This window comes from Rhinolophus sinicus, linkage group LG06 (genome assembly GCF_036562045.2).
Source record: "Rhinolophus sinicus isolate RSC01 linkage group LG06, ASM3656204v1, whole genome shotgun sequence".
In the NCBI taxonomy this organism is placed as follows: Eukaryota; Metazoa; Chordata; class Mammalia; order Chiroptera; family Rhinolophidae; genus Rhinolophus; species Rhinolophus sinicus.
The window spans coordinates 62,143,798-62,156,362 of record NC_133756.1 but is presented as its reverse complement, the minus strand read 5'-3'; the positions used below and the strand labels follow the sequence as shown (position 1 = coordinate 62,156,362).

Sequence of the window (12,565 nt, the reverse complement as noted above, 5' to 3'; positions counted from 1 at the left end):
ATGGAAATGGATGATGCATTTTATTACAGGCAACGGCATATTGGTTGCGTGTCTCCCCTCCACCTGTCACTTGCCACCACATGCCCCTTATTCCCAGTAGGTATAAACTCAAGAAATGCAATCTAATATTAGATTAGGCAAAAGGTATTCTTAAACAGGAAAGGGGTAAAGGTGCAGATTGTCTTCTAAATGTAAAACAAGCCCTTCATAGAGTATCACATAGAACCGAGCCCAGACCACTGTCTGTTGGTCCTTCATAGAAACTAAGCTAATTACAGACCTTTTCCCAGACCTAAGCACCAATTAACCTTTCCTGTGAATTTTGGAACTGAAATTGAGGCAAAAGTTATTCTTTCTTAGAGTGCCTCAATTATAAAGCTCTGCTGACATTGATGCTATTTTTAAATTTTTTTCCTGAGTAAATAATATATATAATATAGAGCCAAATATAAATAATCTTTATAACAGCTATTATTTTGCCTCGCCTCCACCTCTGCCATCTACCAAGTATGGATAATTTGAGGAGTAAAATGGTTTCTTTAGGACCCTAAAATCTGAAAGAAAATCAAAAACTTTAATTAAATGATAGTTCAGACCTAGGCTTTGTAGCCAAATGAAGTAGTTGTCCAGACAATTCAAGCCACATGTCATTCACTCTTGGTCTTTATACAACTGTTGGCTATCTATAGTTTGTCTCTTTGATGGGTATTCTCTGCTATCTTTAACTCTGGAAAATTTTCCCATGGAAAATTTAATTTTATCTTTCCTTTTTTTTATGAGAAATTTTATTTTCAATCTGCCAATGCTGGCAGACAAGGAGAAAAGACAATCTGGAAATTCCAGATTTGGTTCTGATAGCAGGAGCAAAGCAAGGCCAAAGTAATAATTAAGGCTACTTATCCAGACAATTTATGCAAAATAGCCGCATCACTTGATCAAATTAGAATATGTTCAATATACTCTTCTGGACTCTGCTCTGAGGGCTTGGTCTGCTTTTATCAAACATTTCTACTTTCTATAGAACAGAAATCACTACCTATGCTTTTTGAAGAGCCATATTCGATATGTAAATTAGAACAAGCATAAAAATACTAAATTACTGGTTTCCACTAACTAAGATAGACTGTTTACGTCATTCCCAGACTGTTTTCCAATTTAAAGCTGTTATTCCTTCTCTGAAGGGACTTTATTTCTTGTTCTGTCTTTTTTCATCTATTGCCATAGCTCACATCTCTCCCGGTCATCAAAGGCATGTTATACAGAGACCATAGGAGAGTGGGGAGAGTGGGAAAGAATGAAGCCATCAGAAGTCATTGACGAAATCATGAGATTTAGGTTCTTATTACCTTCCCTCTTTACTTCTCTCTTGGCATAAGGGTGTTTGGAATCTTGACTTTGAAGGAAAGTGATCAAAATGAACCCCACATTTCCTTCGTAATTGTGGGGCCATCTTTTTATTGCAACTGCATATAAACACTGTTGGTACTTTCATGGAAACCTGAAATTTGAGTGGTGTTCTGTTACAATAGATAAAATGGGAAATATTCCCTAAATTCACTTTTTAAAAATTTTTTAATAAACATACGTTTAAAATATTATGCAGCAGTTTATTGTAGTATTTTTAACAATTCTGTTTTCTTGGAAAGGACCCCAGAAACTTTGTTTTCATTGGAAGAAGAAGTCTCAAAATTATAGGAAGTGATAAGAATATGAGACTATGAGACTAAAGTCATAAATTCACTTTGGCTTACACTTATGTTGTACTTGATGATCATCTGTTAGTTTATGGGCAATCCTTTTTCTTGATTATAGTTGTCTGCCAATAAAAGCATGACATAAATATGAATGTAAAGTTTGCAAGTACTTAGAAATTGACAAATTTGGAAATGTATCAATTTCACTCAATTCTTGATGAAAGTACATCTTGCAGAAAATAGAAACTAGTTTTGACATCTAAAATATAAACAAACCCTAAATCACAAATTTGTGAAGCATTTCTTGCTGCTATGAAAACCGTCTGACTTATGTGTAAAAAATTAGTCTTTAGGTCTGAAACTGGTAGTTCTTTCTCTTAACCCCTCCTTCCTATTGTAGTATATGAGAGGTAATCCTCATTTTATCTGCCATATTACACAAGATCATTTGAGATTCTTTGTCTTTGGAAAAATTAATAAATAGCATTCGACCAAAAGGTTCAGTTGTAAAACATTGTGAATTCCTGTAGTTTTAGCGTGTTGATATAAGTGGTTTTGTGACTAAAATGGCTTTGTGGTTTTTAAACTGCTTTTAAAATGTATAATTGGGCAAATATAAGTTGTCACTGCTACTAGGTGATTAATGGGCCAGGATGGCTTCTAAATGGACAGCTAATGAGAGAATCTAACCAAGAAACAGAAAACAGCCATATGTGTGTGATCATGAACGGGAGTTGTGGTGGTGGCCATGAGGGAGGGATGGAGGCAGGGGAATGATAAAACCCATAAACAGAACCACTGCACGGCAGCTGTTTCATTTTGCAGCTTTATCTATGATCTCCACAAATACTTAAAGACAGGTGGCTCAAAACATTATTCACTAAGCTTGTTTTATAGAAGAAACATTGTAATAAAATCTCTGTTATGAGGGACATAGTCCACTTATTCCAAGAGGCTATCTATCACATTATTTTTTTTCATTTTATTGTTTTCTGCTTTTTAAAAAATTGGTAAAAACATGAGCCAAGATATAGGTTGCCTGACCTATTCTTAGAGTGGGAGATCAATGTTATCTATATATACATTTCTTTCTCTCTTGCTTAAAACCCCTCAGCATCTCTCCCCGTAGGACCACTGTCCTCTACAAAGCACTGGATGGTATGGCCCCGGCCTAAGCCACCACAGCCCCTTCTCTGGCTCCCCTGACTCCTCTCCTGAGGAGAGCTGGTCACACCCCTTGGTACTCACGTGATGTGTGACACATATCAAACTGCTTCTACAATTACTTATTTGTGCACTTGACACTCCCACTAGATGATAAGCTTTTTAACAAACAGGATGTATGCCTACTTCATCGTATACCCAGGTCTTTGCAAGGCATCTTTCAGTAAATGTCTGTTGGATGAACTGACAAGTGAGCCCTACTTATTCTAATTCATTTTCAATCCATCTATTAAATAGTTAGGCTATATTTAGACCAAATCATCTGCTACCCCTATTGTTGGGTTTGAAAAATCTTAGAAATTAAAAGGTGAAAATCGAAAATGTCCAAACAATTTAGTTATTAAGCAGGAAATCTTAAATGGAAAACTTTTTTTTGGAGCTGATTTTTTTTCTTCACTTAAGCAGTTATGTTTCACTTTTGCTTAATTTTTTTTTTTTTTTTGGTCACAAAGACATAAAACTTCTGTCTAAAAGTACCTTATTGTCTTGCTTTCTACAAACTCAACAAAATGGATAATTGGAGTCCTTTTTGTAGATTATTTAGATCCAAAGCTAGACTGGACCTGAATTAACTGGATAACTAAGGCAATGGTGTTTGTCATGGGGGATAGAAAGAAGTGGGTTGTTAATTACATATGTAATTGGTACCAACAAAGCAATGTGGAGATTTCATTTAAGAACTAGAAGTAGTTTCCCTTTCAGAATAAAATCTAAATTCTAAAGTAATAAAATGTGAGTACTTATTTCAAGTAACATGTAATGAAAAAGTCAATGCACATTAGTATGCAACTACAGAGGGTGCCAAAAAAATGTACACACATTTTAAGAAAGGAAAAAACTGTATTAAAATTGAAACACTTAATCTATACCAGTAAAAAAAGATGAATAAAAGTCATGTTTGACTTCTGCAATTACAAGAGGTGCTTAAAGTGGTTACCATCAGCGTCCAGACACTTCTGATTACAGCGAACTACTGCTTGAGCAATGTTTAGAAACGTTAAAAAAATATCCACTTGTATACATTTTTTTGGCACCCCCGGTATATTATATGTAATATAGTTATATAACATATATATATATATATATATATATATATATATATATATATATATGTATATATATATATGCCAAAACACTACAAGCTTTGCACATGCCACATACAATGGTTTCATTATTTGATAGTTATAGTTCATACATATAAAATCAGAGGCAACAGCTGTTCCCAGCAAAGTTGAAACTAATTTAGAGAAAGGGATTTGCAGATGTTTAAGAGTCTTTGTGCCCCTCCTCCAAAAAAAAGTATATAATAAAACATCTGCACTCAAAATTAATAGAGCTTTCAAAAGCAGCATTTTTAGATTTTGTGCTGTGTTCTTGCAACATAAGTGAACTTTTGCACCCTGAATATGGCCGTTTAATGTCATAAATGTGCTGCTTTTCCTTTTTTTTAAGTTGTAAGCTATTGTTAAAATGATTTTAATAAAGTATACTTTTCAGTTGTTTCTAGTCTGAGGCTCTAAGGTCCTGGAGACTCATTTCATCAACATAGCAAAGTAGTATTTTAGAAAAGCATTTGTTGGGGGAGGGGGTCATTGCTGCTTAACTAAGGTTTAATCTTAGTCCCTTCAGTTTCCTTACCTTTACCTTCCAGTCCATGTGACCTAGGCCAGGATGTCATAATTCTGTAAGTCCTGCACTTTTAGATATATCATTCTACACTATAGAAATAAAAGTAGTTGTCAGGATAAAACACACCATAAAAGAATTTTTATTAAGAAAAGAGTTTCTTTAGAAGGACCAGGAAGATTCAGATAATTTTCAAGTAAACTGCATCTTCTATTAAATGTCTTTGTTTTATTCTGCATGTATAGATCTGACCCCTGTAGCCTCTGTTCCGAGAAATGAGTGCCATCTGCAGGCTAATTAAATGTTATCCCTGTGACTCTCCCACGATCTGTTCAGGTTCCTGGAGCAGGTACTGTTGGTTCAGAGGCTCTTCCCAGCCCTCACCTCAGTACATCCAGACAAGTTTGCCCATCCGGAGCGATTCTTCTATATCCCTACACAGACTTCACTGAAGTGTGAGCTATGCCAAGCCTGCCCTGGGCTCCTTTCTTCTCTTAGCTCCACTTCCCACAGGGCCTACATCCCATTGAGAATGAAAGGTAATGGATCACTCAACAGGCAACTGAGGCTACAGGCCCTGATCTAATCTACTACTTCTCATTTAGTCTAGACAAACTGTTGCATTACCTCTGCCATGAGAGTTTCTCATGGCAGCCATGAGAGGTGTGAAAGGAAATCACACCAAGAGTTAATGCCCTTAAGTCTCTAATGCCCAGAAGGACGGTCAGGTCCCATCCCATAATAACTTGAACACTAAGCAGGGAACCCAGATTTGGGTGCAAGTATGCCATTACTGGAACCAGCAGGTACTCAGGAAAAATTAATAAGATGAGAGGCCAGTTTCTAGAGCCAGGGCGCAGAGTCACAACAAATCAGCGTCAAGGGTGACTTGATGCTGGGGTGCCAGTATCAACACCCAAGATGTCTTATATCCCCAAGGCATCAAGCCTGGGGCCAGAGTTGGCTGTAGGAACTTGGTCAGCTGCTAAAGCATTAGAGGGGTGGAATGAGGAGTAGTGGAGATAAAAATTAAGCTGGTTTTACAGATTCAAGCCAGAGGCCCAAGAGCAACACTACATATGTCTTGAGGCAGCCCATGCCTCTTGTTCTTTAACTTGACTAGTGACTATTAAAAAAAAAAAAAGTCTGAATATAGCATAAAAGATTTCTCTGAAGTTTTTATTGAGATACAATTGACACATAACATTGTATTAGTTTCAGGTATACAACATAATAATTGAAAATTTGTATATATTGTAAAACGATCACCACAATAAGTCTAGTTAGCATTCATCCAACATGTAAGTACAATTCTTTTTCTTGTGATGAACACTTTTAAAATCTACTCTCTTAGCAACTTTCAAATATACAGTATAGTGTTATTAACTATTATAGCTCACCATGCTGTACATTACACCCTCAGGGTTGATTTATGCTATCACTGGAAGTTTGTTGCTTTTGACGACCTTCACTCATTTTCCCCATCCCCCACCTCTGGCAAGCACCAATCTTTTTTTTTTTTTTTTCTGACTTTGGATTTGCCAACTACAATCTTAAAAAAGACTTCAGAATCCAGCAGATATGTGCTTGAGTTATGTCTCTGCCGTTTACTGGTTCTTTAATATTGTGTCAGCCTTACTGATTTCCTGCTTTATTTTCTGTTCAAGAGTGATTTCAGTACTGTCCTAGTAATACGGTTGTGATGACTAGGACCAACGTAAGTACATACCGTAGCACAGAGTGGTTGTTCCCAGACCTGTCAGCACATTGGCATCACCTGTGGAGCTTCAAAAAATACGATGCCTATGTCCAAACTACCCCAAAAAGCGTTTCTGCAACATGGCCTCAATTTGGGGATTTCTAAGCGATCCCCAGATGATTCTAATGTTCAGAAAAGTTTGGGAACCCCTGGCATAGAGCCTGTCCTATACTGAGCATTAAACATCTTGTTAAGTGAATGGAAACAATTAGTGCCTGGCACATACTAGCCTTTCCAGAATTCTTGGCGCCCTTCCCTTCCCTGACCATCTCCCCTCTGTTTTTATTGGGAAGCCCGAAGGCTTAGTGTTGGTCTGTGATTCCAGTTGGTGTGGCTGCCATGCAGGGCCGGACCCACATGAGTATGCAGAAAGCTCTAGTATCATGTGCTGTAATATCCTACAGGAGGAGAAAGAGGCAAACTTGCACGCAAGGAGCAGCCCACAGAGATCCTGTTAAGGGAATGTCTAATGAGTTTGCTTTCAAGTACACTGTATACGAAAGCCCCTGAATGCTAATTGTAAAGTCACCTTGGAAACCAGAGTCTAGTTTTGTGCTCTCACTGGGGCTGATAGAGGAATGAGCCAGAAACCACAAAGGATAAGTTGAAGGCAGAGTTTCAGCTGGTCCTGAGTTCTCTTACTTTTTGGCTTTTATATTCAACATTTGTTGCAATAAATCCTTTGTTTAGTGTTCCTGGGTCAGCCATCTGAATGTATCAAAGTTCTTAAAAGTTGAATATGTGGCTTATTGGTTTCAGTGTCCTTTTATGGTTCTTGGAGAGAGGCTCTGAATTCTGAGAGCGAGGGAACCATGTAAATCATTCTAAGATTTAGAAACCAGTATCGTCTCCCCTTTCCACAAAATAGAAGGACTATAAAGCTGCAGTGTTTCAGCTGCAGGAGACGGGTCTGTCCCTTCACTGACTATTTGAGTTATTATGTGCTTATGAGTAAAAATAATACTTTGTGGCTCTTGGTGTCTGGAACTGAGGACTGGAATATTGTTTGATGCGCAAAGCTTGTATTTTACAGCTCTTTATGATTCAGAGAAAACTCTCAAATTTCACCCCAGTAACGTAATAGAAAACATTCAAGATACTGAAGAAAAGAAAAAAAGGTCAGTATCAAGAACTGTGCAACCATTTTCTACTTGACCTGAGAATCTTGATGGAGTCAGTCTGGTCTTCCTTAGAAACCAAAAAGCATCACAGATTATAACTTCAGTAGATAATACCTCTAGCTTGCTCAGTTTTTAAGACATGCATTATGACTAGAGAAGAATCTTTTGAAATTTTATTTTCAATTACAGTTGACATAACAATTTTATATTAGTTTCAGGTGTACAACATAGTGATTGGACATTTATACAACTTATGAAGTGATCTCCCTGATAAGTCGACACCATTCATAGTTATTACAATATTATTAACTATATTCTCTATATTGTACTTTACATCCCTGTGACTATTTTCGTAACAGGCAATTTGGACTATGAGAAGAATCTTTTGTTTTCAGGGTAATTCTATACTTAATAGGGATTATATTAAGTACTTTGCAAATTGTGTGGGGTTTTTCAACTAAAAACTACCATGGATTAAAAACCTGATATTGACACGATGTAATACGAAGTTGCTTAGGAACATACGGATATGCTGTCTTTGTTAATGTTTCACACTTATGTAGTGTTGTACATCTTGTATTTGGTATTGAAGATATACGAGCCTAAGCCACACTTCTATTACTCTTAATTTTTTTAAGTTTCCTATTTGTTTATTGAATTAGCTTGTAAGTCCTTATTATAGGAATTTAAAAGTAAAATGGTATATAACACAAGTTTAAGGACATGTGTGTTTTTATCCTACTAGTTTTAAAGTTTGTGACAACTGCACCTGTGGAGTTCTCTCAAAAGGTTAAAACAGATCCCTCTATTTTCTATCACCTTTTACTGCCATTTGAATTTGTTAGAACTTCACACTGGATACAAAGGTCGCACTTCCCATAGCACAGAAAATAAGAACAAGCATAGTTCTTGCTCAGGAGAAATCCTGTTTTTCGTTGGTTCACTAACAATCAGCATTAGATGAGCCAAACCAGCAGAGGGATCCCGCACCCTGCCCACCTCAGGTTTGACAGCATCCCGGTCACACATGGTCCTTGCTTGGCGGTCAGTTGGAGGCATGCATACTTGAAAAATCAGTTTCAGAAAGTTTCAGTATCTCTTTCTTTATCTGTTCAAAAACTTCTATTAATCACTGAATAATTTTCACCGCTCTCTGTCTCTCTCTCTCATTGACAGTAGCAATTTCTAGTGTCCAAAAAAAAAAGTGAGTCCTTTTATCAGTTAGACCATTTTTTTCTTATGATTCTCCATTGGCCAACGCCCAGTTTCATTTGTATCCTGAGCTTTGGACATGAACCTGTGAATATAGCTTTGTTTGCCTCTGAGTTGGGAGTGTGAATCCTGGACATAGCATTTCTAACTGGCAGAGTTTCTGACAGATGAATCACGTTCCATGTTCCATGTTCCCAAGGCGAATTCCCCCTCGGCCCTAGGTCCTCCCAAACAGACCCATGATTCACAAATGTACCTCCTGGGTGCCCTTTGTGAATCTTGAACCCCACTCCCTCATTGGCAACAGGTTCTAAGTGACATTGGCAAAATCCCAGCTCTCGGCAAAGACATGAGTCTCAATGCAGTGCTTTCCATCTTCTCTCTCCCACAGGGTCCGGTAGCATCAACTACTTCAGCTTTGTCTGCCCTCTCCCTGGGGCCTGGCCTTCCTCCACCCCCTCCTCCCCCTCCTCCTGGGCCACCTCCGCTTTTTGAGAATGAAGGCAGAAAAGAGGAGTCCTCTCCTTCACGCTCAGCTTTATTTGCACAACTTAACCAGGGAGAAGCGATTACAAAAGGTGAGAAAACCAGACCTTGAAGCTGTCTCCCCTTGGGCCCAGGCACACAGATCTCCCCATGGTCCACACTGATGGATGCATCATTCAACCCCAGTCCCCCACACTTACAGGGAGTTACTGTTGAGAAGGCAGAAACCTGCCAGGTTGATGGGCTCAGTGGGCTGTTGCGAGGACCAGAAAGAACTCAGAGACTCGGTTCTAAATCAGCCAAGGCACTGACTGCATAACCACTTCAGCATTTGCTGCTTCGACACCTTGTACAAGCAAGGCATCAAAATCAATTGAAATAAAAATGAGAAACAACAGCACCTGTGTCCTCAAGCAGTGTACAGGCTTGTCAAGGAATTATGTCATTGACTACTTTTGTCCTCACAGTGAACGGTTAATTAAAAAATAATCATGCAACATTTAATAGAATCATGTTGCCAAAAACTTTATGCCAATGAATTTTTGCTCTGCATGGGTAATAGGAGTTATGGCTTAATGCACTGGGCTGGGAGTTCAGAACCCAAAATCCTAAATTTTTCTCTGGCTCCAATTAGCTGCACTGTCTCCTCATCTGCAAAGTAAGGGAATGGATCTGTAACCCTAAAATCAAGTCTGTACTCTCATATATACTTACTGGAATGCCTTAACCTTTGGATTATGTCTAGGGAATGATTCAGCCATGAGAGAAAAAGTAAATCAAATGATCCTTGTTGGCACTGTGGTTTGCCTTTTGCAAAATTTTTATCTATCATTGCATCTCCTTAAAGAAGAGGTTCCTCAAATTGAAAAATACAGTGCTTCCATTAACTCTAACTTACACAAGTCTCAAACTCTGCATAGTAACCTTGAGAAAACACTAGCCTGTTGAGAAAATAGCATTAACAAAAATTCTTGTGCTGTTTACATCGTGTTGATCTAAGAAGTTAGGGACATTTCTCTTTGCATAAAATATAAAGAAATGTGTCTATGTGTTACCTTCCCAGGACTCCGGCATGTCACAGATGAACAGAAGATATACAAGAATCCCAGCCTACGGGCTCAAGGAGGACAAACTCCATCTCCTACCAAAAGCCACAGTCCAGGCCCCAAGTCTCCCCCATCTCATTCCCCTCAGAAACATGCTCCTGTGTTCGAGTTGGAAGGAAAGAAATGGAGAGTAGTGAGTGAAGCCCTTTAACCTTCATTCCTGACACAGTCTAACAAAAGGACTAATGGCTAAACTGTATACCAACGTCTTAAGGATTTCCAAGTGAAATGACAGGAGCAAAAGCCTGGCTAAAATAGAAACCAGGGCCTTTCGGAATGCTTCCATAAACCATTTTCTGTTTTTCATTATTTCCCATTCATTCTTTTCTCAGCTTTTTAAAATTATTTTTTTAGCTGTGGTAAAATTACACATAACACAAAATGTACCATCTTAACATTTAAGTGTACAGTTCAGTGGCATTCAGTACATTCACCCTGTGTGCAGCCACCACCATCCATCCACAGAACTCTTTTAATCTTTAAACTCTGTACCCCTTAAACACTAATTCCCCATTCTCCTTTACTTCAGCCCATGGCAACCACCTTTCTATTTTCTGTCTATGAATTTGACTACTCTTTCCATAAACTTTTAATCTGTGCCCCATTCTGATCTGCTGTAGGGTTCTATCCCACTGATGGAGATGCTGATATAACCTGCGAGTTCACCCACCATCTCCACCATTGTGTGAACTGAAGATACTTTGAATGTGGATGGAAGCTGGTGCCCCAAAGATTGAGGACCAAAGTCCCCCACAAGGTTGCCATGGTCTGAAAATACACTGGGACTTAGACCACTGCAGTGACCCTTCCTAGCCTATTTGCCCAACTTGTATGTGACACAGCAGATTTTGCTACAGCATCATTAAGACCAGACTCAACAAAAAGCTCTCACATGCCTGTTCCAAACCCCACTCACTAGCCCGAGTGCCTGATACTTGACTGCTTGCAAATTGACACCAACCCCCCTTTCAAGCAGTTGTTCCATCTATTCAAAACATAACAGTGACAAAGACCTGTGGTTTATTCAGTAAGAAAATGGTTATAAAAGAAAGAACATATTGAAAAGCTATAATTAATGAATGCTGCACTCCATAGTAATTTCAGTATGCAGTGGATTCAATTTATCTATACGTCCTTATATTTAATATTTGCATATGTTTTAATTTTAGGAGTACCAAGAGGACAAGAATGACCTTGTGATTTCAGAGACTGAACTGAAACAAGTGGCTTATATTTTCAAATGCAACAAGTCTACCCTACAGATGAAAGGGAAAATAAATTCCATTACAATTGGTAGGGCAGAACTATGGCTGTGTAGTTACTCTAAGTTGCTTGTATAAACATGCTCTACGTATTCAGCGAAGTATCTTTTTCCTAGATAACTGTACAAAGTTTGGCCTGGTGTTTGACAATGTGGTGGGCATTGTGGAAGTGATCAACTCCAAGGACATTCAAATGCAGGTAAGTGGCCCTTTCAACCATGCTCTGCCCCTGCGATGGCTTTGCACAGACCATCCATTCTGCCGGAAAGGCACCCTCCGTGTCCACCTCGAAAATCCCATTCCCTTTCTCCCTAAACACAGCTCTATCATCCCCTCCCCTCTGAAACCCCTTCTTACTTCTTAGGTAGTGTTAACTCCTCCTTTTCAATCTCTTAGAACACATCCTATTTTGCACTTCAATTATTGGTTTACCATGTCTATTTCAAAAACAGTTAATTTAATCTTTACAGCCCCAGAAACTTGCACAGTATATGTACATGTAGGTGTCCAATAAATATTTGATCAGTGAAGGATTGAAATGAATCGTTGGTTCTGGGTAAGGAGGGAGAAAAGTTTTTCCAAAGAGTCAATGAGATCATCAAAAAAAACAACCTGGAAAGCAGGATTGCAATTGAATTTGCAAAACAGGAGAAAATCTACATTCCTTTAGTAATTTTGAGTTAAACAGATGAGATGTTATAATACACAAAAGCTTCTTACCTTTGGCCAATTATAACTTCTATCTTTGATTACATTCCTTTCATATTGGTAACTATCCATTATTATCTGATGTTTTCTAATAATGTTTGTTAAAATTGGATTCTAGTTGTATAGATTTTTCTCTTTTGTGGGCTTTTCACCATTGCTATGCTTTTAAAAACATTTTTTAAATTAAATTATTGTTGTAACATTGATTAATAGTATTATATAAATTTCAGGTATACAACTTTATAATACACCTGTATTCTCCATTGTGTGCTTGTCACCCAAAGTCTAGTCTCCTCTGATCACCATATATTTGACCCCCCTTTACCCTCTTCATTCCTCCCCCAATCCTCTTTTCCCCTCTGAGTTT

General features: G+C 38.1%; 1 protein-coding gene across 1 annotated transcript in view; it reads left to right on the top strand.

Annotated features, from left to right (window-relative positions):
- The window catches only part of CAP2 (cyclase associated actin cytoskeleton regulatory protein 2), a 142,421-nt gene that overhangs the window by 109,561 nt on the left and 20,295 nt on the right, over positions 1-12,565 (top strand). The window contains exons 8-11 of the mRNA XM_019743010.2: positions 9,028-9,214; positions 10,186-10,361; positions 11,398-11,521; positions 11,607-11,689. Of these exons, the coding sequence (XP_019598569.1) occupies positions 9,028-9,214; positions 10,186-10,361; positions 11,398-11,521; positions 11,607-11,689 (570 nt within the window). The remainder of the gene's footprint in view (positions 1-9,027; positions 9,215-10,185; positions 10,362-11,397; positions 11,522-11,606; positions 11,690-12,565) is intronic.